The sequence below is a fragment of the Zea mays genome, chromosome 8 (genome assembly GCF_902167145.1).
Source record: "Zea mays cultivar B73 chromosome 8, Zm-B73-REFERENCE-NAM-5.0, whole genome shotgun sequence".
Lineage (NCBI taxonomy): Eukaryota > Viridiplantae > Streptophyta > Magnoliopsida > Poales > Poaceae > Zea > Zea mays.
This window is the reverse complement of record NC_050103.1, coordinates 119,108,088-119,134,856: the sequence shown is the minus strand read 5'-3', so window position 1 is coordinate 119,134,856 and position 26,769 is coordinate 119,108,088. Positions and strand designations below refer to the sequence as shown.

The 26,769-nt window shown below is 43.8% G+C and overlaps 2 protein-coding genes across 3 annotated transcripts; both read right to left on the bottom strand.

Annotated features, from left to right (window-relative positions):
- Positions 1-1,093: 1,093 nt before the first annotated feature.
- LOC100283331 (60S ribosomal protein L36-like) lies at positions 1,094-2,774 on the bottom strand. Of its 2 annotated transcripts, none has more exons than XM_008656787.3 (4): positions 2,676-2,774; positions 2,458-2,575; positions 1,855-2,054; positions 1,094-1,314 (listed from the first exon to the last, which is right to left on the bottom strand). In XM_008656787.3, exons 2-4 carry the CDS (start codon positions 2,557-2,559, stop codon positions 1,281-1,283), a joined length of 336 nt encoding a protein of 111 aa, XP_008655009.1. In that variant the 5' UTR covers positions 2,560-2,575; positions 2,676-2,774; the 3' UTR covers positions 1,094-1,280. The 2 variants fall into 2 exon arrangements, with proteins under 2 accessions (XP_008655009.1, NP_001361385.1); NM_001374456.1 differs by having other exon boundaries at positions 2,671-2,697.
- Positions 2,775-10,152: 7,378 nt separating this feature from the next.
- On the bottom strand, positions 10,153-11,535 carry LOC100501481 (uncharacterized). The gene has a single exon (NM_001196185.1). It carries the CDS (start codon positions 11,141-11,143, stop codon positions 10,514-10,516), a length of 630 nt encoding a protein of 209 aa, NP_001183114.1. The 5' UTR covers positions 11,144-11,535; the 3' UTR covers positions 10,153-10,513.
- Positions 11,536-26,769: the final 15,234 nt, after the last annotated feature.

The window sequence follows — 26,769 nt, the reverse complement described above, 5'->3', positions numbered from 1 at the left end:
CCTCCTCCCCGTATTCGTCCGACACTAGCCCCAACACCGACTCGCGCAGTGGCTATTGCACGTCCACGAGGGTGTTTCACAACATGCACGCACCATCGTTTTCGCCATCGTCGGACGTCCCGTTTGTCTTTCGGCCTTTGCCCTGTTCTTCCTACCCAACCTGTTGCCCCTGCCCACGGTCGCAGCCGCGAGCCGACCGATGCTCGTCGATGTGGGTACGGGCAAGTCGATCTTGCTCCTGGCTTTTCTTCGTGCGTGTCGCCGAGGAGGACACGATGGTGCCTAACACGTAGGTTATCTTGGGGATGACGAGTCTAGATCTGAGATATTGGACAACCAAAGCCTGTAGCGCGACAGCAGTCGGCATATGCTACAGAGTTGGTGGTGTTGTTGTGTCGCCTTGGTGGGTCCAGAGCTGAAAGGGACTCGCATTCTCTCGCCCTTTTCGGAGTGACGCATGGTGCGGGTGCCTTCGGTTTGGAGCTGCTCTGGTTGGGCTTCTTTCTCCGCTTGCATGCTCTCTCCCTATATGTATCTAGCGGTATACTAGCTATGTCGCCTCCAGATGTCCATGTCTTCGTCGTGTACTTCTCCGGCAACGAACAGGTATGACTGCATCTTTCTTTCCCTTCCTGGTCTACGAAACCTTGGAAGTGGGGAAGGTGAGGGATGGGATCCCTGATTTGCTGTCTATGGTACCCATTCGATGGCTCAATATTGACTGTCTACATGGCCTTTCCTTTATCACGATGTCGACTCACTTAGTCAAATCAAAAAAAAAATTATGCGGAGAGCAGAGACAATCAATAAAAAATATTGAGATCTTTTTTGGTGGATAGTTTACGTGTGTATTGTTGTGAGTCGTCGCAACGCACGAGCAACTGACTAGTCTTGATTAAGGAAATTCTCTAGATCCAACAATATAACATTCCACCTATACAACCCATATAAACGACCAGCGTCTATTGGATTGTATGAAGAGTTCCTTAGATGCACTCACTAAGTCTTTTATGACTATAGTTTTTAAAGTAATTGTACAACCAACAGGTCAACCTATGATATCTAATGGAACATAAAATTCACGGTAATGAAATAGCATAGCAAAAGATTAACAAACCATTGATGCATTGGAAGTTGGGGCAAAATACCACGAGGTGGTTCAATACATTACTAACAAACAATGTTTCGGTCAAAAATACTTTGCCATGTCTAGTTTCTAGAGGTAGGGAAAAAACACAGTTGATAATCTCTGGCTGCCACATTCATGAACTTGAAATGCTTTATTTCTTCTTGTCAGTGTGCGTACCAGCCGATCTGCAGATCCAAACAGAAAATTAAGTTAAGAGATATACATGCAGTTATACAGTAGAAAGGAGGACCTTTTCTATTAAATCAAGATGAAAATGCTAATACCAACAATGTTTTGAAACAATTCAAAGATATTATTAAATGACGACACAGAGCCCATTTCAGTTAGAAGTATAACAAATGGTGCAAGGATGGTGTAAATTATACGACTGGCCAGATAATAGAATGTCAAGGCATGTGTATATATGCAGACCAGACAAAATTTGGATAGAATACCAGTATATACAATAAATAAGCACTAGTCATCATCTATACATAAAACCATCCCCAGGTAATGCAAATGGCAAGATCAATACGCATAACTTAGATTGATGCCCATTAATGAAAACACAATCGTTGGGGTCACACTAAACCATAATTATGCAACAAATTAGCAGAAACTAACGACTTAAACATGCAAAGACATCAGAAGGAAAAATAAGACAAGACAGGCTACCAAGCAGTATTTTAGTTTTGTATCACAACAAAAGTTTCGAATTTACAAACCTCATCTTCCTGAGGACGCCCATCATCTCCTCTCTCTTCTTCTTTGCCCTCTTGTGAGTTCCAAGCTTTCTCTTGGCAAGCTTCAGAGCGCGCTTGTCCTTGCCAACCTTCAGAAGCTCGGTGATACGCTTCTCATAAGGAGCAAAGCCAGCAACCTCTCTGATCAGGCCCCTGACCATGGACACCCTCTTCGTTGCTTTCTGAATACACCATGAAGTTACAATAAAGGGCACAGAAAATCATCAAGTGAAAAAAAAACATATGCAAGTCCACCAGATTTATATGAGCCATTTACAAGTGCAGACACAATCAAGGCTTTTACAAGATAAATAATAGGGTGTTTGGTTTGAGGAATGAGCTAGTCCATCATCTTCTCACAAGTACTACAGATCCATGAAATTGTGTTTGGTTGAGTTGTAAACATGAACAAGGACATGATTTAAAACGCATGGCTTGAGATGGTGAAACGAATCCTGACCCATCCTATTAACTAGTAAGATCTCAGCATCCTGAACCCCACAATATGTAACACCTAATCCAACAGGTACTAACAGACGCGACATCAACATGATGACCCTAAAAAAAAGCTGAAAGTTGGCTTACCCCCTTGCGGTGGGACGGGCGCAGAGGCAGCTCGCGCTTGGTGACGACATGGCCCTTGTTGATGCCCACGAAGAGGCCCGACTTCGGCTGCGGCGGCGCCATGAGGACGAACACTTTCCTGTGCGCGGGGACAAACAACCGAGGATAAGCAGGAGATACGCTGGGTTTCAGATCAGCGACGGCGACGGCGGCGGCGCGGGAATGGGGACTTGCCTTACCTGGAGAAGTGAGCCAGCTGCTACCGAGGAGAAACCCTAGCGGAATGGATCCTTTATATAAGAGCCGCGGAGGTGGCTTCACAGCCGGAGGATAGTGGGCTGGGCTGAGATTGTTTCATTCTCATTTCATGGCCTTTTTTCTGTTACATGGGCCCAGATCTTCGTTCGTTGGAAATTTTTGAAGAGCAGCCACAAACTTTACTACTAAAGCGAAGCGTCCTGTCGGGCGCTCGACTTTCGTGCAGGCAGGAGCAAGAAAGAATATTGAACGGGTCTTTGATGTTCAACATTTTAGATATGTGGGTGTGGAAAAATCTAGTAAATGCAAGATATATAGATGGATATGGATATGAAAAATCTAGTCAATCCCTCGCTGGAACTCCACCCAATCTCTTTCTCGCAAGCGTCAAAGAGTACTGGACGGACGGACGGGAGAGACCCAGATGCCAATGCGGTCCAGCAGCGGCGGCGGCGGCTGAGGCTAATGATGAGAGCGACCCATGTCTTCGCCCCGCGCACACGGAATGATTCCCTCAATCAAGCAGCTCGTTCCCTCGGGATCGAACGAATCACACTCCGTCCAATCATGCATGCAGCCCATCGATCGATCTCACTCCAATGGCCGGCCGGCCGTGAAAGCTCAGGAACAGCCAGTGATCGATCACCGTAATAGCAGCCAGCAGTAAATAGAGTAAAAACAGTCACGAGGACACGAACTAAGCCCTGCAGTTCTGACGGCTGATGAGGTCTCGGTGGACGGCGGTAGGGATGAAAACGGGACGGATACAGCCGGATACAGGGTCATCTCGTATCCTACCCTAATGTATTTCTCTCGGATACAGGACCGGATACGGGTAGTTAAGATTCGTGACGGATACAGGATGGGACCGGATAATAATCCGGACGGGTAAGAAACGCATAACAGATACTACTCGGATAGGTACCGGATAATTGTCGATGATATTAATTGCCCAACCATCCATAATTTAAGAAATACATAATCATGTATATGATAGATCAGATGTAAGAAAGGAAACCGGTAAAATTGACATCATGCAGTTCAAAATTGCTTATCACAAGGACATTGTAGAACCAACACCGCAATATTTAAAATTCATAAAAAATTCTAGTTTCACTAAAAAATTGCAAATAAGTTACAAAAACTAATAAACATTTTATATGAAGATAACTCAAGTCCTCGTATGAAAATGATAAAGTGAAGTACTGATTATATTGAAACTTGGATACTTACACTAATTTCATATGTAACTCATACAAATAAGTGAAAGTGAAAGGAAAGAAACGTGGGTATCTTATAGATCTTATGATCCAAACATTTTTTATGGTTACATATGGACATATGTTGTATCTCCGTAAAATTTCACGATTTTTTGAGGCTATTTATGTGTTATTAATTTCTTGTCATAGAAAATCATCAAAATACAATTAAATCATTAAAATATTATTTAAACAAAAAATGATGTATTACAAAGTCATAGATCTCTTCAAGCTCTACAATTTTCATATAAACTTTATCTTCATCCGATTTCATATGTAAAAGTTATGATTTTATAACTATATTATGTAGAAAAAGAAAAAACGAGTACCCGAATTCCGGGTACCCGTATCCGACCCGGGATTTTCGGGTACTGCCCGGGTATTAGTGATTTCGTATCCCACCCGTATCCGAGGTTCAATATCCGGGTAATACCCTTATCCGTCCCGATAAACAAAATACCCATATCCGTATCCGAAATTACGTCCCGTTTTGGTACCCGTATCTGATACCCGTTCCGGGTACCCGTATTCGATACCCGTTCCGGGTACCCGTCCCGTTTTCATCCCTAGACGGCGGGCCGCTGGTCTCCAGGTTGGGTCCCCGGAGAAGCCTTTCCTCTACTCTCCAGGTTGTGCGAGAGAAATGCATCGACAGTTCGCCACTCATCACTCACTATCCATGTGTTTAGTTGCCTGTATTTGCTGGTGTTTGCATCGCGGGATGCAATGAGCTGGTGTTTGGTTGTTGTCAACCAGGCTCTACGCGTGCGAGGTGTGTGTTTGGTTATCTACATATAGAGCCTAAAGTCAGGCTCGCACGATACTTAAAGCACCCTGAGGCTCCCGCCGACCTGGCTCATGCAGCCGGGCTACCGGGAGAAGCCAACCAAACAGACGGTATATATGACAACGGGGATACGATCCCTGATCTCCCAACGATAATTCCTCCATTAGGGCTTTTGGGTTAGGGGTGGATTGAGTGGATTTGAAGGGGATTTAGGGCCTGTTTGGTTTACTATTTAACTTGTCACACTTTGGCTTACTTTTCTGCCTAAGGTTAGTTTTTCAATTCGGACGACTAACCTTAGGCAAAGTGTGACACAGTTAGCCGCGAACCAAACATGCTCTTAATCCCCTCCTATACTAAATTTGTATATGAGGGGGTTAAATCTTCTCCAATTCACCTCAATCCACCTCAAACCAAACAAGCTCTTGGGAATTTGTTTGGGTACTCTAGCATTCATCTCAATCCACATGTATTAAGATGGATTCGGGTATAAATTAGTTCAATTTACACCGCAATGCACCTCAACACATATAGATTATGGTGAATAATAGAATATCAAAACAGGGTCTAGGGGATAAGATGGAGAAGTTTCTTCTTCCACGTGGAAAAACTCTTTCTCCGACGAGTAAACGGGAACAAGGACATGAAAGCATTCCACATCTTCGTTTCCCCGCGGAGACCCTTTAAACTTGTACGTGACATTTTTAAATAATTAATGGAAAATTAATTACCTTGCCAAGAGATCTCTCATTATACAAATGTGTTTATTTTGATGTAAACAAAATGATTTCTTACATCTGACGATGTGTATAAGTGATAATATTTTGCATTAATAGCAAAGGACACATGTCCTAAATATAAATTGTAACACGCCGTCTAATCCCTGGACCAACAGTACTTACTTCTGTTAGCTCTCTAAGATTATATATCGTCCCCACAGACCAACCCGAGTCTTTTTGTGCACACTTTGTCCTCACTCATGCGCACCCGTGAAAACTTCTCGGTCGGTCATGTTAGAAATATGCCCTAGAGATAATCATAGAGATGAGCATATTTCTTTGTATCCATGATATATATATTGCTTAATTGAATATCCATGGAAGGCACCTTGTATTTGTTAGCAATTATGTGAATTGTTTGTGAGATTCTTTACTTATATGGTTATTCTAAATGATGTCCCTAGTCAGAGTCGATGACTAGCACATGTATTAGTTGATGACTACATTTCACAAGTCATGAACATGGAGATGTTAAACTAATAATGTGGGCGCATGTATGACATGAGGCTGGACCGACCCAACGTGAGATATTGTAATATAGTTCTCTTCTTGCAACATGAATACTGTATCCTTAGACCTGAGATTGTCGCATGTTCTCAAGATGTGAATTGACTTACTTAGGGACTATCAAACGCTATCCCGTAACTGGGTAGTTATAAAGGTAGTTTTGGGTTTGTCAGGAAGCATGCTATGAGGCATGGTCAGTCAAGATGGAATTTGTCCCTCTCTTTGTGAGAGAGATATCTCTGGGCCCCTCGAGTGATTGGATCAAGAAATGCATGGCCGTGCTAGGGTTAAGAGTTAACCATTGAAAGGATTCCAATTCACAGTATCGAGAAAGAGAGGTCAGCTTAGAGCCAGACCAAATATCGTGAGACAAAGGGAACAGCATGTACTTAATGTCGCAATGGTTCGTCTGATATGATCTTTACGTACACATAGGAGTTGACATGTCTTGCTAGAGGCCGCTGTCAATTATTGGGCCAAGTAAGAGTACTCGGGCTATGTCTATTTGTACGTGAACCTATAGGGTCACACACTTAAGGGGAAGGAAGCCTAATTCGGATTAGATCCGAAATTAGACTGGGCTTTAGGGTTAATGATGGGCCTCGGCGTCAGAAGCCCACCATAACGCCTATATATTGAGGGGCGGGGGCGCGGTTAAGGATAACCTAATTCGCCACCAGCGAACTAACAGCCGCCGCCCACCTCTCGCCCTCGCCAAGCCGCCGTCGCGAACCTAGCAGTTCGGTACGCGGCGCTTCCTCCCTGTACGTGTGGATACCTCGGAGGTGCTACATCTGGAGCACTTGGGCGAACCGTGCGAGGACGTGAAGGACGCCGGCGACTGCACGGCACTGCTCGACGCGTTCGTCTACATCGAGACGTCTTCCGCTGCTCTGCGCGTCTAGTGGTAATTCCATGACCTATAACCGCAGTAGTTCTTGGTATTATGGGGATGAAAATTTTTGTTTTGCGCTAGCGTAGCCTCCCCGTAATCCTACAGGTCACCCATCACAAATTGCTCCAAGCCAAGCACGTTTAACTTGGAGGTTATTTCGAGACAGACTTCCGAAAAATAAGATGCACCTTATTGGTATGAATACTCTATTAATTCTATTAAGTCTTGGGCCAAGATATCACAATCCACCCCCCTTAGAAGACTGACGTCCTCGTTCGTCAACCCCAATCCAGGAACCTTCCCTCTTAGTCACGTCTATGTGTCTAGTGTCGTCATATGACATGCCATGTGACCACTCTAGCCTCACATGCGCCAAGCACTATATACCCGAACTCCTAACCCACACACGCCCGTGAAACCGCGAGGGTCGACTCTGATACCACTTATAACACCCCGTCCAATCCCTGGACCGACGGTACTTACTCCTGACAGCTCTCTAGACGGGTCTTTTGTGCACACTTTGTTCTCACTCATGCGCACCCGAGAAAACTCCCCGGTCGGCCACCCATCCCAAATTGCTTCAAGTCAAGCACGCTTAACTTAGAGGTTCTTTCGAGACAGGCTTCCGAAAAAGAAGATACACCTTATTGGTATGAATACTCTATTAATTATATTAAGCCTTGGGCCAGGATATCATATAATTTAAGCGGTGACGGGATCCCCATCGGGGATTTATCCCCGTGGGAACATGGATGGTGAAGAAATATCCCCTGCAATGGTTCGTGGGGATAGTTGTAGGAAAAAATTGTCACGGGGATGGGGAGCTATACCTTGGGGGAATTCCCTCCTTGCAATCCCTAACAGTCATCATCCTTCGTATCAGACCAGATCTGATGATGCGTGGTAGGCGGTTAATAGGGGTGAAAACGGGCGGATACGGACGGATGGTAGCTCAACCTGTATCCTACCCTAATGTATTTAAAACGGCTTCGAGATCGGATACAGATAGTTAGAAACGAGACGGATACGGATACAGGGACCGGATATTTATCCGGGCGGATAAGTGACAGATACGGATATTATTTGATCGGATATCGGATACTTGTCGGATAATGCATTAACTGGTTATCATAAAATATTCTTGTTCGACCACGAAATTGCAAGTAAATTAATACTAATAAACATTTAATAGAAGATAATCTCAAGTTCCCACATAAAAATGGTAAAGTGAAGTATTGATTATGTTCAAACTTAGATACTTAGAGTGATTTCACGTGTAACTCACTCAATAGATGGAAATAAAATAGAAAAAATGTTGTCATCCTGTGGATTTTATGGTCCCATTATTTTTATGACTATATGTGGTCATATGTTGTACCTTCGTATAATTTCATAGATTTCTGAGGCTATTTGTACATTATTAATTTCTTTCTACATAAAATCATCAAAATATAATTAAAATTCATAAATACACTAGTTTTGACCCAAAATTGCAAAAAGCTTACCAAAACAAATAAACATTCTATTCAAATAAAACCTTAAGTCGCCACATGAAAATGATAAGTGAAATATTAATTATGTTGAAACGTCGATACATAAAATGATTTCACGTGTAACTCACGCAATAAGTGGGAGTGGAATGGAAGAAACATCAACATCTTGTGGATTTTATAATCCAAATGTTTTTGAGAACTATATGTGGATATATGTTGTGTCCACGTAAAAATTCATGAATTTTTTAGGCTATTTGGTGTATTATTAATTTTTTGTTGTAGAAAATCATGAAAATACAATTAAATTCATAAAAATATTGTAGTGTCGATCGGAAATTGCGAATAAGTTACCAATATTAATAAATAGTTTATAAAAATATAATTCTAAGTTCCCACATGGAGATAATCTTAAGTCCCCACATGAAAATGTTAAAGTCTATTATTTTGATATAAATTTAGACAGTATTTCAATGATTTTGGCCTAAAGATATGTTTAAACAAAAATGTGTTGTACTACAAAGTTATAGATCTCTTCGAGCTCTACAATTTTCATATAAACTTTATCTTCATCCGATTTCATATGTAAAAGTTATGATTTTATAACTATATTATTATGCAGAAAAAGAAAAAACGGGTACCCGAATTCCGGGTACCCGTATCCGACCCGAATATTCGGGTATTTACCGGGTAGTACTCGTTCCGTACCCGTATCCGTATCCGAAAAATGGTCCCGAATCAGTACCCGTATCCGATACCCGTTTCGGGTACCCTACCCGTTTTCACCCCTAGCAGTTAATGATGGAGCGCATAAGCGGGAGCAACAGAAAGACGGGAGGGCTTTCGCTTTACATCGTGCCTTACCTAGAGCTTAAAGTTGAGTCGTGCCGGAAAGACCATCGTGCTTCAGAGTAATTTTTTTGGGTCAACACAATATAAAACAATGTCGGGTCGTGCCGTGACTATATATTAAAAGCTAGGCCCGACCTGAAGCACGGTGGGGCGATGATCGTGTCGTGCCGGCCCAAGCACGACATGGACCAAAAACTTGTATATATCTAAAAAATACATCCTTAAAATATTCATAACTTTGCTATAAACTAAAAAATCACATGAGAAAAATAAATCAATGTTTTCTATAACTTAACTTTTATAAAGAGAAAAAATATTGAAGTATGAAATAACAATTTAAACGTTAGTTTTATAATTTGTACCGTCATAAGGTGCCGTCTAAGACACACCCCGACCTAGGCACCTAGCCCATTTTTATTCGTGCCCATGTTGTGGCGTGGTTTGGTCGTTTGGACTTTGGACCCTTATTTTCTTGCTGGGCTCTTAATGGCGGGGTCCAAACTTTCAGGTCTACCTGCATTCACTGTTCCGGCGTTCCCAAGTGGCACTGGCACGGCTGCACGCACTGGACCCTGGAGCCGGAATTCCTGCCGGGGGCGTGAAGTGACGTGGCGGGGCGACAAGATGCAGACGCGCGGGTGCCAGAGCCCGGGGGGCGCGTACACGTCTGGCGATGCGACGCAAGCGAAAGGCGATCGAATCTATAGCCGGGGGCGCGCTGACGGCTGACGGCGTGGCCCCACCCCCGTCCGCCAGCTCACTGCCAGCCACCCACCACCACCGCCACTCGCCTCACCGCCCGGTGAGCGTTGGCTGCACCGCAGCTTCGTCCTGCTAGTACCTCCCAGACCCAGTAGCTCCACGGTTTCAGTTCAGAGCAAATCGACAGGGCAAAAATGGAGCTGGCTGAAGCAACTGCAATGTAGCACACACGAGACACGAGTATGGTAAAGCAATTGTCGGATGCAATGGATTTGATTGGATTTTTACAGGGCGGTACTGTTATTTCCCCTTTGATGATGGCCAACAATAACCAATTCTGTTTCTTCTTGCTTAAAAGGTCGCTGCATTTTCTTTGTTTTCGCAGCTGAATCTTCTTCTTCTCCTTCTTCACCTCCCTCAGGCCTCACCTCACCTCACAGAGTCAACATTGTACAGATTCTTGCAAAACCCACATAAGAAAAAGAAGAGAGAAGAGAAAACAGAAGGCAAAAATTGAGAACAGCGGTGGACTGACGGAGTCCCGGATCTCATACCAGATGTGGGAGTAGATACACCAATGCTATACACCACCACTCGATCCCTCGCGCCGGCGCCGGCGCCGTGGCGTAGTCCTGCCCGCCGCCGCGGAGCGCGGGTGGGGAGGACAGCTTTGTCGGCGGCGTCCGCGCGCTCTCGGAGGCCTCCGGGGCTGTCGCGGCTGGTGGGGGGGAGGACGCGGAGGCGGTGGTGGCCACGATGGAGGCGGCGGCTGTGCGGGTGAACATCTCCTTGGGGAGGAGAACCTTGGATACGGCGAAGACGGCGACAGGGTTCTGGTCGAACACGGTCCGCGTGATGGTGGCCTGCACGACGCCGGTGTCGATGGCCACGGAGCCGTTGGCGCGGGTGATGTTGAGGGTGAAGCGGCCGGCGTTGCTGAACTCGGTGGCCAGCGTGGGCTGGACGGGGTTCACGATCGACTCCAGCGACCCCAGCGGGTAGTAGGAGTGGAGCACGTGGAAGCGGAGCACCACGGCCTTGCGGTCGGCGGGGAGCGACTGGAGCCGGTCCCCCGCCGGGAGGCCCGCGAAGGCGTCGTCGGTCGGCGCGAACACCGTGATCCCGGCCCCGCGCTCGTCGTCCTCGAACTCGGCCGCCACGCCCGACGCCTCCAGCATGGACGCCGCCACGTTGAAGGCGCGCGCGTCGGCGAGGACGCGGGTGATGTTCACGGCCGCGGGCGGCTGGGACTCGGACGCCGCGAGGTCGAACCCGGAGGGCGCGATGAGGCCGCTCACCGCCAGCACGCTCAGGTTGTACGGCACCGCGGTGATGGCGCCGAGGACGGTGGCGTTCGAGCCCGGGAACGGTGCCGGCGACCGGATGACGGTGAGGCGGGAGGCGCCCGCTGTGGTGACGTTGACGGCGCCTAGGTCCGCGGTGGCGCGGCCGGTCGTCTGGAACAGCGTGGTCACCAGCTTCCCGGAGGCGGGCAGACGGCGTAGGTCGGCGTGGGAGAGGTACTCGAGGAGGACGTGGTAGCGGAGGACGTCGGCGAGGTCGGCGCCCGACGCGGCCGCGAACGCCGACGGCGACTGCGGGAGGTTGCCGTTTGGCACGGCCAGCAGCGTCAGCGATGACCGCCCTGCGAGCTCCGCCAGCACGGGGCTGGACGCCAGCAGCCGCGTGAAGTCGCTGAGGTCCGGGAACGCCGAGAGGACGCCCGTGACGTTGACCGCGACGGCGGCCTGCGCCGGTGACGCTGCAGACGCCTTGGCGAGCAGCGCGAAAGCCGCCGCGAGGAGTACGAGGCAGGAGACGGGAGGGATCTGTTTCCGCATCTCGCCGCCACAGCTCGAGCGAGCGAGAACTCGAGGGTGGGAGCGAGAGCGAGTGAGGTGGTGAAGCTCCAGATGCGGGGCGGTGAGCGGAAGGATTGAATATTTTATTTCGCTTTTGTCAGTACAGCGCCTTTTTTTCTAACGAAAAATGCTGGGTGGTATATTATTGAAATCGGAGATGGATATTTGAGTGCATCGTGTTCAAATGATTAAGTTTTTTTTCAAAAAAATGTAAATTTCATAAATTTTAACAAATAATTGGTAAACTATTTTAAATTTAGATATTAAACTTGTATCAGTAAATGCCTTCAACGTGTATTTAAGAAATCATGATTATTTAGCCGTTCATAACATATTATAAAAATATATTTCACCATTCTCGAATATTTGACGTCTGTTAGTTCATTTTTTACTAAAACACGACAAATAAAATAAAAATTGGATGGAGTATAGTTAAAATATATTTCATCCGACCTTTATTTAGACAAATAAAATTACTCCATCATTCTAAATTATAATATATTTTAATTTCTTCAGACTCGAAACATCTCAAATTTTACTAAAATTATAGAAAAATATGAAAATTTAGGACATTAAATAAGTGATACAATAAAAACTTAGCAGTACTTATTTATTATATAATTGTAGTTAAATTTAAGATGTTCTTATTAACTAAAAATATTATAGTAATTTGTAATCTAGAATGAAGTGAGTATTATTTTGAGCATAGGCTGATATACCGCCAGCCGCCAGCGGCCACCGCCATGTGATTCGTGTTTTCACAGAATTTATGTAGCTTGAACTGCAGAGTAGCAGCTGCTAGCCAGCTAGCAAGGCTGGACACCTCTAGTGCAATGACTACGACGTACAACTAGGCGGGACAACGGATTATTTTTCTTCTCGTGAACTCGTCTCAATTGTCTACATCTTCATAAACCAAGGAAATGCACAGTTTGGAAGACTAAGGGCTTGTTCGGTTATTCCTATCCCATGTAGATTGGATGGAATTAAAAAAAATTATGAAAGATTTTGACTTATTTAAGATTGAAACTCATCCAATACCACTCAATTCACATGAATTGAGAACAAAACGAATAGACCCTAACATGGACACGACTCCACTGAAGTTTTTCGTTTTTCACTTATTGCTATATCATTTTAGCATTTTTAATCAGTTAGCGTGTTAATTAAGAAGAAACAGAACATTGAAGTTTTATGGGTACAAAATTCGACAGCAGTGGCGGAGCTCCGTAAAATTAACGCCCTGGGCCACTATACAAATGTAATGATGTGCTACCCTGTCTTTCCATTTTTCGTGCTTTAGTTCAAAAATGAACAAGTGGACGATAAATATTTAAGAACGGGGTAGTAACATTTAAAACAATCCAGTAAAACTATGGCAGGTAGGGAAAGGGGGTAAGACATTCGGGAACAATTTCTTACAATAGGGGAGAATCACGGGCACATGGCAGCAGGCAGTCAACACTCAACACATAGCGCTCGTGGGTCAGGTGGTCGCTGCCCATTGGCCAGGGAGGTGCTCTACCCTCGCCTATGAATAAGAAAACAAAGAGAATCAGGTTGAGAAAATTGTATAACTTGGGAGAAGATGTAATGACAAGAGCGGATTTGGGCGGTGGCACTGCTACAGGGAGGCTGGAGCCGGACTGGCGGAGGCGAACGACACTGCTACAGGGTCGCGTCAAGAGTGATAGAGGACTGGAGGGAGGCGGTCGCGCCTCTAGCAACATAGGAAGCGTAGCCGCGCAGATTTGCAAAATAATTGGAAGAGCATGTGTTCTCATGACTCGAGTGACAAAGGGAGGCTGTCAGCGCCTGTCTCAATCGCTACAAGCATGAGGTCTTTTGGGCCACATTTTTGGCTGAAAAAACATGTATATAAGAGGACTTTTGGGCTGCGCCCCGGGCCACAACCTAGGTGGCCCGGGGCCCAAATCCGCCTTTGTTCAACAGCATTGAGAGCTGAGAGTTTCATCTAATGACGGACCTAGAAAATTACAGGAGCCGGAACGAATTGAGCCTTATATAATTGTTGTTCACGCTAAACTTATTTTGCTTCTGGAGTATATATATTTGTTGGCCTGTTTCAGGTGTAATAGGGTAACAGCCGAAGGTAACATAATGTGTAGCAATTAAAATTGCAAAGATGAAGCTATAAGCTTCGGTTCAATGGTGTAAAAGTATGACGAAGGATCCATCAAAAGTAAGGGGGAAATTCTCAAAGCTTGGCCAACAAGACTACGAGGAGAAAAGACAACAATACCCTTGGTCGATTTCGTAGTCCATATGTATAGGCCTGAGAATATGGTTGTAATTTTCACGAAGTTATACCTCGTCACTATAAATAGAGGAACACTACCATACATAGGAGACGTTTTTTTCGGAGACGGAGTCGAGTTGAATCTTTCCGCCTACGAATTTGTTTTGCTTGTCTTTCATTACATTGTTGTTTTAAAGCCGGAGGTATAACTATAATCTCTTCTGTTAATAAAGGAATAAAGAAGAATTATACTCATATGTTCGAGATGAGTTGTTTGTTATACTTTCATTTTCATACTCTGATTTCTCTATTCGTTCAATGCTTATTGCTTTGACATTCTCTCTTTAATTAATCTCATTAAGAAAAGTTAACTAAAGAATGAAGAAGAAAATAATCTATTTGTGTTGCCTTGTTTTTGGTGTCCTGAAGGAACCAAGAGTAAGTGACCAACAATATTTATCATATATTTATCCACGACTTACCGGAGAGAAGCCCGGGAAGTCACCCAGGGTTGCCGGGCAATGAATATGCCACTGGTTTCATCCATGATTCCATGTGGCACCATCGATCTTGCACGTATCGCACATCCTCGTTTGCACGTTCAACGCTTCTCCTGCCAACCACATCCCCATTAATGCTCTTCTTCTATCCATTGTCTAAGTTGTATCAAGATCCTCAACGACGGCGGTGGTGACAGATTGATGCCTCCCTAGATGAAACCCCCTTCCCCAGCTAGTTGGCTACTCAAAGTTCCTTCATCCCCTACGTCATCTGTTGGATGGTACGACTGGATCCAGATGTAACATTAGCATGATTCAATCTCCACATGGAAATCAATATGCAAACCCATGATACTTTCACACTATTTTGGTTTAGTTTGTCCATTACCAAGAATAACAAGTACAAACTTCTCACTTGATCTAATCAAGGCTAAGAAGAACAATGGGTGTACACTACCTACTCTAAATGCACTAATGAGGTTGCTAATCAAACAATTACCAACTCTCAAATCTCTCAGTAGGCAAAGGATTTTTCTCAACAAAATGAGTTTCTTCAACTGTTAGAATGGGCATGAGAAGTATAATGGATGAGTTAAGGTGTATTTATAACCCCAATCGGCCAACTAGTCGGACTGTTTGATAACTATGTGTTGAACCATTCACCTATGTCATACAATGGTCATTGTGTCATTTTTGTGCCAGCGTTAGAGTGTACTGTATAGAGCATATGGTCTGATGCCTTCGTCAGACTAGTTTAACGCTCTTGTAGACCCTAGTTGCTACAGTTGCATTGTATGGCCTGTCGACCCCATCGAACTAGTTTGACACATATTCTCTCTGGTCTAATTTTTCAAATCGTCAGACTCATCCACAATGGTCCGATGATTCTGTTCACATGGTTCAACGGTCATGCTCTTTCTATAATTCCACGTGGAGGCGTTAGACCATCTCCATTGGTCCGACGACCCTAATTCTTAGTGTTCGATGCCTCTAAAACCTTCCAAATGCTTTCTAATTAAAAAAATTATGAATGGGGTTTGTTCCAAACATCTTTTGAGCCTTAACTAAGCCACTATTTTATAGCCTCTTTATAGTACGGTCGAAGAAAAAAAAGTTCTAAAGTACTCTAAGTGTCTCTTAACTTTCATAGATACTTAGAACTAGTCCAGCCTTAACCTTATCATCCATCCTTTAAAAACCAAAATGACTTCTATACTTAAGAGACACAAAAACAATTGATTGTCTAACCAATAATTACCATTGTGAACTAACTTGAATTGTCTCCATAAAACACACGTTAGTCACAATAATCTTGTATCGCCAATCATCGATACCACCGAGACCTTAATGCTTTCAGCCATAACTTATCTTGAAAAGAAATGGAGGGTTGTTATTCCACAAATGTGTCTTTCATATTTAAAACTAACCCTGTTTCAAACACATGTCAACATTCCTTTGATTGCTCGCCATTAATCCACCAAAACCCATTACAGGGGCAAATGCACTTTCAATAGATTTTTGACATGAAGTATACAAATGTCATGAAATAATTTTGTGGCGTTTGTTTTTTGATATCAGGATTTTCGTTAACTGTATGTCATAAATCTTGAATTATAACATGAATTTTATCTATTATGACAGAAATGAAATATTAATAAATGACACATCTCTTCTAGTGACTCTAAATCTGACAAATTGCAAACCAAGATTTTTATTTATCTAACCTTAGCTCCCTAGCTTCCTTTCGCTAGGTGAAAGGTGTTGCCTCCGTCGCAGATTCCAGCTCCACCAGGCCACCAATTCTTGTTGTTTATGGCTATTTCATGTAAGATGTGGAGTAAAACCTAGGGCGAATTGTCTAACAGATATTTTTTCATAACCGCACCCATATTTGTACCCGCCTCTTTTGGATATTGAAAGTGAAATAGGCTCACACCTTTTCCTAAATGATTTTGGTGGTTGAAATGCCAACACAAATAATTAGACTAACTAGTTTGCTCTAGATTATAAGTTCTACAGGTGCCAAAGGTTCAACACAAACCAATAAAAAGTCCAAGAAAGGGTTCAAATAAAAAGAGCAAAAGACAACCGAAGGCTGCCCTGGTCTGGCGCACCGGACAGTGTCCGGTGCACCAGGGAAATCAACTCCAAACTTGCCACCTTCGGGAATTTGGGAAGCTGTTGGGGGTATGCTTCGTAGCCGAAGATCCTAAAGAAAGAGAACACCTTCAAAAGATCTTCTCAGGGGCAAGCGCCGAAGCTATTACCTATAAAGCTTCGACACAATGATAGATCTCAAGACGAAGGGTCGAACCGACTTAAAGATGGATTGACTTAAAGACCCATGATGTTTTGTGTCATTATTGTAGTCGATTGTAAAGGACATAAATGTAATTTTACGCAGGTTGCACCCTGTGTCTATAAATAGGTGAACAGTACCCCAACACTGTTCACACAATCCTGTAATCACGGGCACATTACGCTTGAGTTATTGCTTTCCGCTAAGGCGAAGGTATAAATGTGTCCAAATACTACGTTTTAATATTTATATTCATATGATAAAATATATGAAAATATTTCATACTTTGTATTTCATCTTTCATTATTCATTGCTTTACAAGTCTAATCACGAACAGAAGCTCATTAAATCCTTGGGGAGATAATGCTTCAGCGGACGAAGGGCATTAATACTTAACATCTTTGTGTTGTCTTGTTCTTAATTCGAAGCATTTGAGAACAAGTCCCCAACATTGGCGCCCACCTCCGGTGAACTCACTTCCACTTTCTGAGCTGATTCCGAAGCTGGTACTCCCGATAACAGGCGGTTCATGCTCGGAGCCAGCCAACAAGAAGCAGAAGAAGGAGGCACAGAGAAGGGTACAACATGTTGGGGTGCAAGGACCCTTTATCAAGTCAAGATGGTCCCACATCCCAATTACCTTCTCACAAGAGGACCTTCAGCTCAAGGATTACCCTCACAACGATGCTATGGTTATTTCTTGTGTTATCAAAGGGTTTCTGGTCCACAATGTTCTGGTTGACACAGGCAGTGCAGCAGATATTATATTTGCTAAGGCCTTCAGACAGATGCAAGAGCCCGAAGATAAGATCCATGATGCTACACATCCCCTTTGTGGCTTCGGAGGAAGGCAGATTGTAGCACTCGGCAAGATCACAATGCTAGTAACTTTCGGATTTATCAACAATACAAGGACTGAACAAGTTGTGTTTGATATTGTTGACATGGAATACCCTTACAACGCAATCATTGGTCGTGGAACGCTCAATGCGTTCGAAGCAATTCTTCATCCAGCATATCTTTACATGAAGATACCCTCGGATCAAGGGCCTATTGCTATTCATGGAAGTCAGGAAGCTGTCAGAAAGGCCGAAGGAAATTGGACAGATTCAAAAGCAATTCATAACATAGATGGAGCTGAAGCTTGTGAGCAATACAAGTACAGAAGGGAGAAGGCTGCTTCGGCTGATCAGCCGAAGCCCATGCTCTTATGTGACGATATAGCAGAACAGAAGGTGCTATTGAGATCTCAATCGTCTGAAGAGCAGGAGAAAACCCTAATAAGGTTCCTGTTCAACAACAAAGATGTCTTCGTATCGTCAGCCAATGATCTCTGTGGTGTCAACAGGGATGTTATTGAACACTCGCTCAATGTTGACCCATCCTTCAGACCCAGAAAGTAGAGGCTTCGGAAGATGTCTGATGACAAAGCCGAAGGTGCTCGGAATGAAGTGAAAAGACTCCTCAGTGCTGGAGTCATTAGAGAAGTGAAGTACCCAGAATGGCTAGCTAACACTGTTATGGTGAGGAAAGCAAATGGTAAATGGAGAATGTGCATTGATTTTACTGATCTCAACAAGGCTTGTCCGAAGGATGAATTTCCATTACCAAGGATAGACTCTTTGGTAGACGCAGCAGCTTCGTCAGAACTCATGAGTTTACTAGATTGTTATTTAGGCTACCATCAAATCTGGATGAAGAAGGAAGACGAGCCAAAAACCAGCTTCATCACCCCCAGTGGCACATATTGTTACCTTCTAATGCCTGAGGGGCTCAATAATGCTGGAGGAAGCTTCAGCAGAATGATAGCAAAGGTCCTTCACTCTCAGATAGGCAGAAATGTGTTAACATATGTTGATGATATCACAGTAAAAAGCACGAAGCAAGAAAATCACATTGCCGATCTGCAGGAGACATTCGCTAATTTTAGGCAAGCTGGTCTGAAGCTGAATCCGGAAAAATGTGTTTTGGGGTAAAGAAGGGAAAATTCCTTGGTTGTCTGGTTTCAACAAAAGGGATCGAAGCTAATCCAAATAAAATCGAAGCTATCCTTCAGATGGAGCCGCCAAGCACAAAGAAAGGGGCTCAACGGCTAACAGGAAGACTGGCATCTTTGAATCGATTTATATCCAGATCAGCAGAGAGAAATTTACCATTTTTTAAAGTGCTGAAGTCAGCCAAAGTTTTTCAATGGGGATCAGCTCAGCAAAAAGCCTTCGAAGAACTGAAACAGTATTTGATAGATTTAACAACTTTAACTCCACCAGCGCCAGGGGCTCCTCTGCTGCTATATGTGGCAACTTCGCACTCTGCAGTAAGTGCGGCGCTTGTTCAGGAGAAGCTTGAAGGGCAATTGAAAAAGCAGGCTCCAGTATACTTTGTTTCCGAAGTTCTCAGTTTATCAAAAAAAATTATACAGAATTGGAGAAGGTGCTTTATGCTGTTTTAATGGCCTCCAGGAAGCTTCGACATTATTTTCAAGCATACCATATAATTGTTCCTTCATCACAGCCTTTGAAGGATATTATGAGAAACAGAGAAGCTACTGGAAGGATTGGAAAGTGGGCTGCGGAACTCAATGAGTTCTGCATTGATTATGTGCATAGATCTTCGATTCAGTCCCAAGCGTTAGCAGATTTCATCGCCGACTGGACGCCAGGGGCTCAGGAATAAGAAGCAAGTAAAGATGCCGAAGCTTAGATAGTATTCTGCGATGGTTCCTGGGTTACCTTCGGGGCAGGTGCAGCTGCCGTTTTAATTGCACCTTCCAAAGTCAGAACATGCTACGCAGTGAAACTTGATTTTAGTTGTACAAATAATATTGCTGAATACAAAGCTTTGCTTTTGGGTCTTCGGAAGTTGAAAGCAATGGGGATAATAAGGGCGGTTCTCAAAACTGATTCCCAAGTTATTTCTGGCCATGTTGACAAAAGTTGCAAAGCAAGAGATCCGAAGCTTGAAAAATATTTGGATACAGTTCGAAGACTTGAAGCCTCCTTTGAAGGGTTTTCTGTCAAGAATATTCCACGAGGAGAAAATGAACACGCTGTTCTACTAGCCAAGTCAGTGGCACAGGGGCTGCCGTTACCTTCAGAAGTTTTCTTTGAAACAATAAAAGCACCTTCGGTTGACCTTCTTGAAAGAGCAGTGCTCAATATATCTCCTGTTTATAGCGAAGATTGGAGAACTGAGATCATGTATTTTCTCCAGGGCAATTTCCTTTCAGATGACGAAGCGTATCAAAAGAGAATAGCGGCAAGAGCCCGTCCATATGTAATAATAGAAGGGGAGTTATACAAGCATGGAGTCTGTTCTCCATTACTCAAATGTTTATCCAGAGCTGAAGGTATAGAGCTGATGAAAGAAATACATGCAGGCCTGTGTGGATCTCATATCGGATCTAGGCCTTTGTTGGGTAAAGTTTTTCGTCAAGGATTCTATTGGCCGAAGGCAGCTTTGGATGCAGCAGAATTAGTTCAAAAATGTGAAGGTTGTCAAAAATGTGCAAGAGATCAAAACAACCTTCGTCTCTAACTCAATTAATACAACCCACTTGGCCATTGCAAAGATGGGGCCTTGATTTGCTAGGCCCACTTCCACCAGCACAAGGGAATTTAAGATATGTTGTAGTGGCAGTAGAATATTTTTCTAAATGGATTGAAGCCAAGCCTTTAGCCACAATAACTTCGGTTACTGTTCAAAAGTTTTTCTGGCAAAATATTGTGTGTCGCTTCGGAGTACCGAAGGCCATTACCGTAGACAATGGAACACAGTTTGATGCCGAAGCTTTCAAAGAGTTTTGTGAACAAATTGGCACGAAGATCCATTTTGCATCAGTTCGGCATCCGAAGTCAAATGGACTTGTCGAAAGAGCTAATGGCTTTATAATGACAGGAATAATGAAGTTAATCTTCAACCAGCCCAGGGGGAAGTGGCCGGACGAATTAATCAAAGTGGTGTGGAGACACAACACAACAATGTCAAGATCAACAGGTTTTACACCATTCAAATTGATGTTTGGTGACGAAGCAATAACCCCAGAAGAAGCTAAAGCGGGATCAATAAGAACAGTGGCTTCGGCAGAGGACGAAGCTGATTATTCTGTGGCTAAAGATGCTATAGAAGGGATCAGGCTTCAGGCTGTGGAGAATATCAATAAATATCAAGCCGAAACAATAAAATGGCGTGACAGAAAGGTTCGGTTAAAAATATTAAGCCAGGACACTTGGTACTTCGGAGAGTTGCCAACCCAGACACAGTAGGCAAGCTACAGTTGAAGTGGGAAGGGCCTTTCCTGGTAGTATCTTCGTCAAGACCCGGTTCCTACAGGTTGAAGGATATGGACAGCAGCGACATTCCTAGATCTTAGAATGCGGATGAGCTTCGGTGGTATTATGTGTAACCTGATGTAATCTTTTTATTCTTTTCTATGGCACCCTTTTCCTTTCCAAAGGGGGAGAAAGGTTTTTAATGGGGCCATAGCATGTAATTTCTCTTTTTCTTATATCATCTCTACAAGAGCAATATCCCCCGAAGATGTAAATGTAAAAACTGGGCATGCACCATCGAGTGCAAAAAGGTAAAAAGGAAAAACAGGGAGAAGCTCGAAAGACGTCCCTAAGGGGATGCAGAGCACGACGAAGCTACAAAAAGTCGTTCCTATGGGAGCGCAGCGTAAGTTTTCTGCTCAAAAGTCGTTCCTAAGGGAATGCAGAGCTTTCAGCGAAAAGTCAACGCTGATTCCGCCGAAATATAAGGCGAAGCGCGAAAAGTCAACGCGAATACCGCCGAAGTAAAAGGCGAAGAAGCTCCTAAGGGAGGCTTACAGCGAAAAGTCAATGCTGATACACCGAAAAATAAGCGGTGAAGCCGAAAAATAAACGGCAAAGATTTGTTATTCCTAAGGGAATAAGAGTTGTGATTATGGTTTCGTATGTGTCTTTGAACATTCATTTGCACGATACATTACATCATACATTTGCATTCATAAACATTCACTTAGACATACATAGGATCATCATCATCATAACATACAAACTTGCTTCGGCTTTGAAAGAGAAGGCTTCGAAAAAAGGGAAAAAGATGCAATTTCATGCTTCGCTGTGTACGTAATAGAAGGGAAGGTGTTTTTCGCCTTCGGCTCAAAAATATTAATTTCATTCACACCAAAGCACTTTATACATTGACGGAAAAGGTAAGATTATATTACAAGGTATGCATAAAGTCCACAGAGTGAAATTTAATCACATCATATACAAGTTATCACATGAGTTTTTTGAGCTATTTCTACAGACTATTCGAGCTTCGACAGCATTCATGGAGCTTCGACTTTTTGCTCTGCAGCTTCAGCTTCGGCTTGGTCAACCTGTATGTAAGTATTATAAGCTAAATCCAAAATTCAAAGGAAAAGGTAAGTATAAGGTATAATTTTGTTACCAGCTTAAGGTGGCTTCGAGCTTCGTCACCAGCTTTGCTCCGTCCACCCTTTGTCCATACTAATTTTATAAATCTATTCGCAATACTTCGGGCCAGGCTGGGAATGTTATCTAAGTCTGCTGGTGACAGGCTGAAGTTGGGTCTATTAACAATCTTTCCATGATCACAGCCAGACTTCAAAAAGGCAACAGCTGTGCCCCGAGAAGCTGCCAGGGCACAGAAATCGCCATGCCCAGCTATAACTTCGTCAAGATCATTAATTTCACCTTCAATATGCTCAAAGGCACCAGGTAGGTCTTCAGCCGAAGGAGTGAACTTCTCGCTACTAGCTCCAACAAAATGGAACACCTGCTTCAACTGTTGAATGCATCGATTGCTGAACTCTAGGCACTTATTCTGAAGATTTGTCAAGGATTCTTTCAGCTCTGAACCTTTTTGGACTTCGGCCTCAAGCTTTGCATCAAGTTTCAGCTTTTCTTGTTCAAAATTTTCTGATTGGGAAAGAAGCTTCGAATTTAATTCTGTTATTTTGGCTTCAGCATCCGCTAGTAAGCCTTCGGTCATTTGAAGCTCGAAGTTTTTCTTTTCCATGGCAGCTGATTGCTCTTTTATCTTGTTTTCTAAGTTCTCAATTATAACCTCGTGCCTTTTATCCTCTAAGTCCTGCTGCATTTTTAAAGCCTTGCTCAAAAGCATACTCTGTGGACAAATAACCTTCGTTAAAAAATATTTATGTTATTAAAAATAGTAAAGGTTAGGCATAAGATATCTACCTTAAAATTGGAATAGAACAAACTGCCGACAATGTGTTGTCGTCGGTAGCGGCTGATGTCTGCTTCGAGCTTCGGGAAACCGATACTCTTTGATAGAGTACCGATAACCTTCGCACCGGTTTGATCTCGTATGCAGCCTAACCCTTCATCATCAATGCCACCGAAGAGAAGCGCCCCCGGCCGGTACCCGCAAGATATAACATACTCTTTTAGTTCCTCTTTTTCAGCTTTTGTCAGCTCTTGGCCAACTAAGTTTCGGAAGTCAAAAGTTTCATCTTCCAAAGTATCTTCGGTTATTTCTTCTTTCTCGGGTTTTGCGGTCGTGGTCTCTTTGGTGGCTGCACCAACTTCTTCCACGGCCATGTTTAGTAGCATCTTGTCTATATTAGCAGCTATGCTTTCTAAGTTAATATCTTCGGATTTGGCATTTTCGGCTCTAGCCTTTTCTGTGGCAGCCTCCAAAGGTACAACTTCAGTAGCTGTCGTGCTTTCAATAGCCGGCACCTTCGGAGCTGAAGCCCTTGGTGGTGTTGCTTCAATGACTTCTGTCACAGTAACAATCCTTTGACTCTTTGGCCTAGGTGTCTTTGTTTTTGTGGGCTCCTTTTCCTTATGAAAAAGCTTCGTCAGATGTAGCCCCAATGGACTTAGTTTGACAGGCAAAGTTTCAGTCATTACCTTTAAGATTTCTTCTATTTCAGCAGCAGAGGATGTCGCAGAAGTCCTTTCTTTTTCATCAATTGATTTTTGCTTCGGAGTTGAAGCCTTTCTTTTCTTCGAAGCAATTGTTTTCGCCTCAAACTCTTGTTTTTTCTTCTTTGATTGATCTTCGCCGTCCTTATTCAAAGCACTAGCCACTCTTTTTCTTTTTTGCCCTTCGGCACCCTTGTCCAGTCGCTCGTAGTTAGGGTATTCAAAGCCTATAGCATCCATCACTCGGTTTAGCCTTCATTTCGGACGGGTGCCGAAGGCTGCTGTCATCAATTGATCTTCTTTTTTAGAATAATTTCCAAGAATTTCGTTGCACATTACTTCGATTGTATCCAGCCATTCTTGGCAGGGTACTTTGAAATGTCTCTTGAATTTGTAGTGGTAGGGCAGCCGGATAAGTTCCCCCTCCTTTTTTCCTTCAAGCTTCGGCATGGCCCATTATTTCATAGTTGGAAATACTTTGAAAGCCAAAAATTCCTACACTAAGTCCCTAGTGCCAATGTGCTCTGCGATAATCCTGAATTCAGCCAGTGCAGTTTGGGTTGGACCCTCTGGTGTCATGTTACATTGGGGTCTGGTCTCTCCGAAGATCAGCTCTAACGGGCTCTGGACCAACTTCTCCTTATCATCGTCAACTTTGATGTAGAACCATTCCGATTTCCAGCCTGCCGGCCACTTGCTTCGGTAGCTGATCACGGGAAATTTTGTAGTCTTCCGGTAAGCAAAATTGTAACAGCCGAAGTTTTCATGTAATCCATCTTTTCTGGCCTTGGTTTGGTAATGCAGCTCGTGCACTCGACAGAAACCTTCGGCAAACGGTTCCACCCCTTGGCTTCGGAGAGCCCAAATGTAAACGCTAAGCCTAACGATAGCGTTAGGAGTTAGCTAATGAAAGTAGATCCCAAACTTGTTTAACACGTCAGCAATCATCTTATTCAAAGGCAATCTCAAACCAACTTTGAAGAAACTCTTAAAAACTACTATTTCATCTTTCCTGGCTTCGGAGTAGTTTCCTCTCCACCAAAGCGAATCAGCTCTTTCTTTTCTTCATTGAAATAACCCAATTTTAACATCTTAGGGAGGTCACCTTCGGAGATTGTGGATTTTCTAAAATCCAGGTGGCTGGGTTTGCTCAGCACCGCGCTGCTATAATCATCTTCAGAATTGGTCTCTTCAACATCAGCTCGCTCTGCTTCAGCAGCAGGGATGTCCTCCGGTGTTACCAACCCAGAGCGCTTCATTGCTTTCGAAATAGGAACAATCTTAGTAGCTTCGGTATCATCTCCCTCACGATCGACCCTAGCAGTAGAGCGAACTCTGGCCATTTGATTATGACTTACTTGAAATTTTTGGTGTTGACTTTTTGTTTTTTCTGAAGCTCTTACTCTTGTGACGAAGCAGAATCACAAGCGAAGTTTCGTCTGAGCACGATGATTAAGCTTCGGCTATGACTAAAATTTTGCCAGCAAAACAGTGCAATAGCAATGAATGATGTGGTAACTTCACACATACCCGTCTGTTTATATAGTGTCGCAGGTGGGAAGGTGAATCGTCATGGTCTCCCGCACCGAACAAACAGTCACCCGCACTCGCTGAACGGTGGGCCACAGGGTCCGAGAAGGTGAATCGCTGGGGCGCGCGTAATTGCTGTAAGATGGGGCCATCGAGCGCGCGACGATTATTTTAATCGTTTCTCGCCAACGAGCTCAGGGAAGGTGTTTTTTGGATCTTCGGCATCCCAAAGCCTAGAAGATTTTTTCACGGATCAAGCTCATTACGAAAAACGATCTAGCACCGCGAAGGGGCTACTGTTGGGGGTATGCTTCGTAACCGAAGATCCTAAAGAAAGAGAACACCTTCGGAAGATCTTCTCAGGGGCAAGCGCCGAAGCTATTACCTATAAAGCTTCGACACAATGATAGATCTCAAGACGAAGGGTCAAACCGACTTAAAGATGGATTGACTTAAAGACCCATGATGTTTTGTGTCATTATTGTAGTCGATTGTAAAGGACATAAATGTAATTTTACGCAGGTTGCACCCTGTGTCTATAAATAGGTGAACAGTACCCCAACACTATTCACGCAATCCTATAATCACGGGCACATTACGCTTGAGTTATTGCTTTCCGCTAAGGCGAAGGTATAAATGTGTCTAAATACTACGTTTTAATATTTATATTCATATGATAAAATATATGAAAATATTTCATACTTTGTATTTCATCTTTCATTATTCATTGCTTTACAAGTCCAATCACGAAGGTGAAATCTTCGTGATATTTTACTCATAACCTTCGTCCGAAGCTCATTAAATCCTTGGGGAGATAATGCTTCAGCGAACGAAGGACATTAATACTTAACATCTTTGTGTTGTCTTGTTCTTAATTCGAAGCATTTGAGAACAAGTCCCCAACAGAAGCCACTCCGCTATAATTCACCTGACTGTCCGGTGTGCCAAGCGGAGCAACGGTCGCCAGCGCAACGGTCGAGTTCAACAGTCGGCTGACAACGCTACAGTGCGCGGACTACAAGGGCAGAAGTTAGAGCAGGCGCAGATGGCGCATCGGACAGTGAACAGGACCTGTCCGGTGCACCACTGGACTGTCCGGTGGCCCACATGTCAGAAGCTCCAACGGTCGAACCCTAACGGTTGGGTGACGTGGCTGGCGCACCGGACTGTCCGGTGCGCCCGTCGACAGCATAGTTCCCCAACGACCATTTTGGTGGTTGGGGCTATAAATACCCCCCAACCACCACTCTTCAAGGCATCCAAGCATTCACTACTCATTCAATACAAGAGCAATATACAACACTCCAAGACACATGTCAAAGCCTCGGATCGAATCAAAGTCCACAATTCAACTCTAGTTTTTAGGACTTGTGAGAAGATCGACTTGTGTTCTTTTGTTGTTCTTGTTGCTTGGTTGGCTTTCTTCTTTCTCTCATTCTTACTCTCTGAAA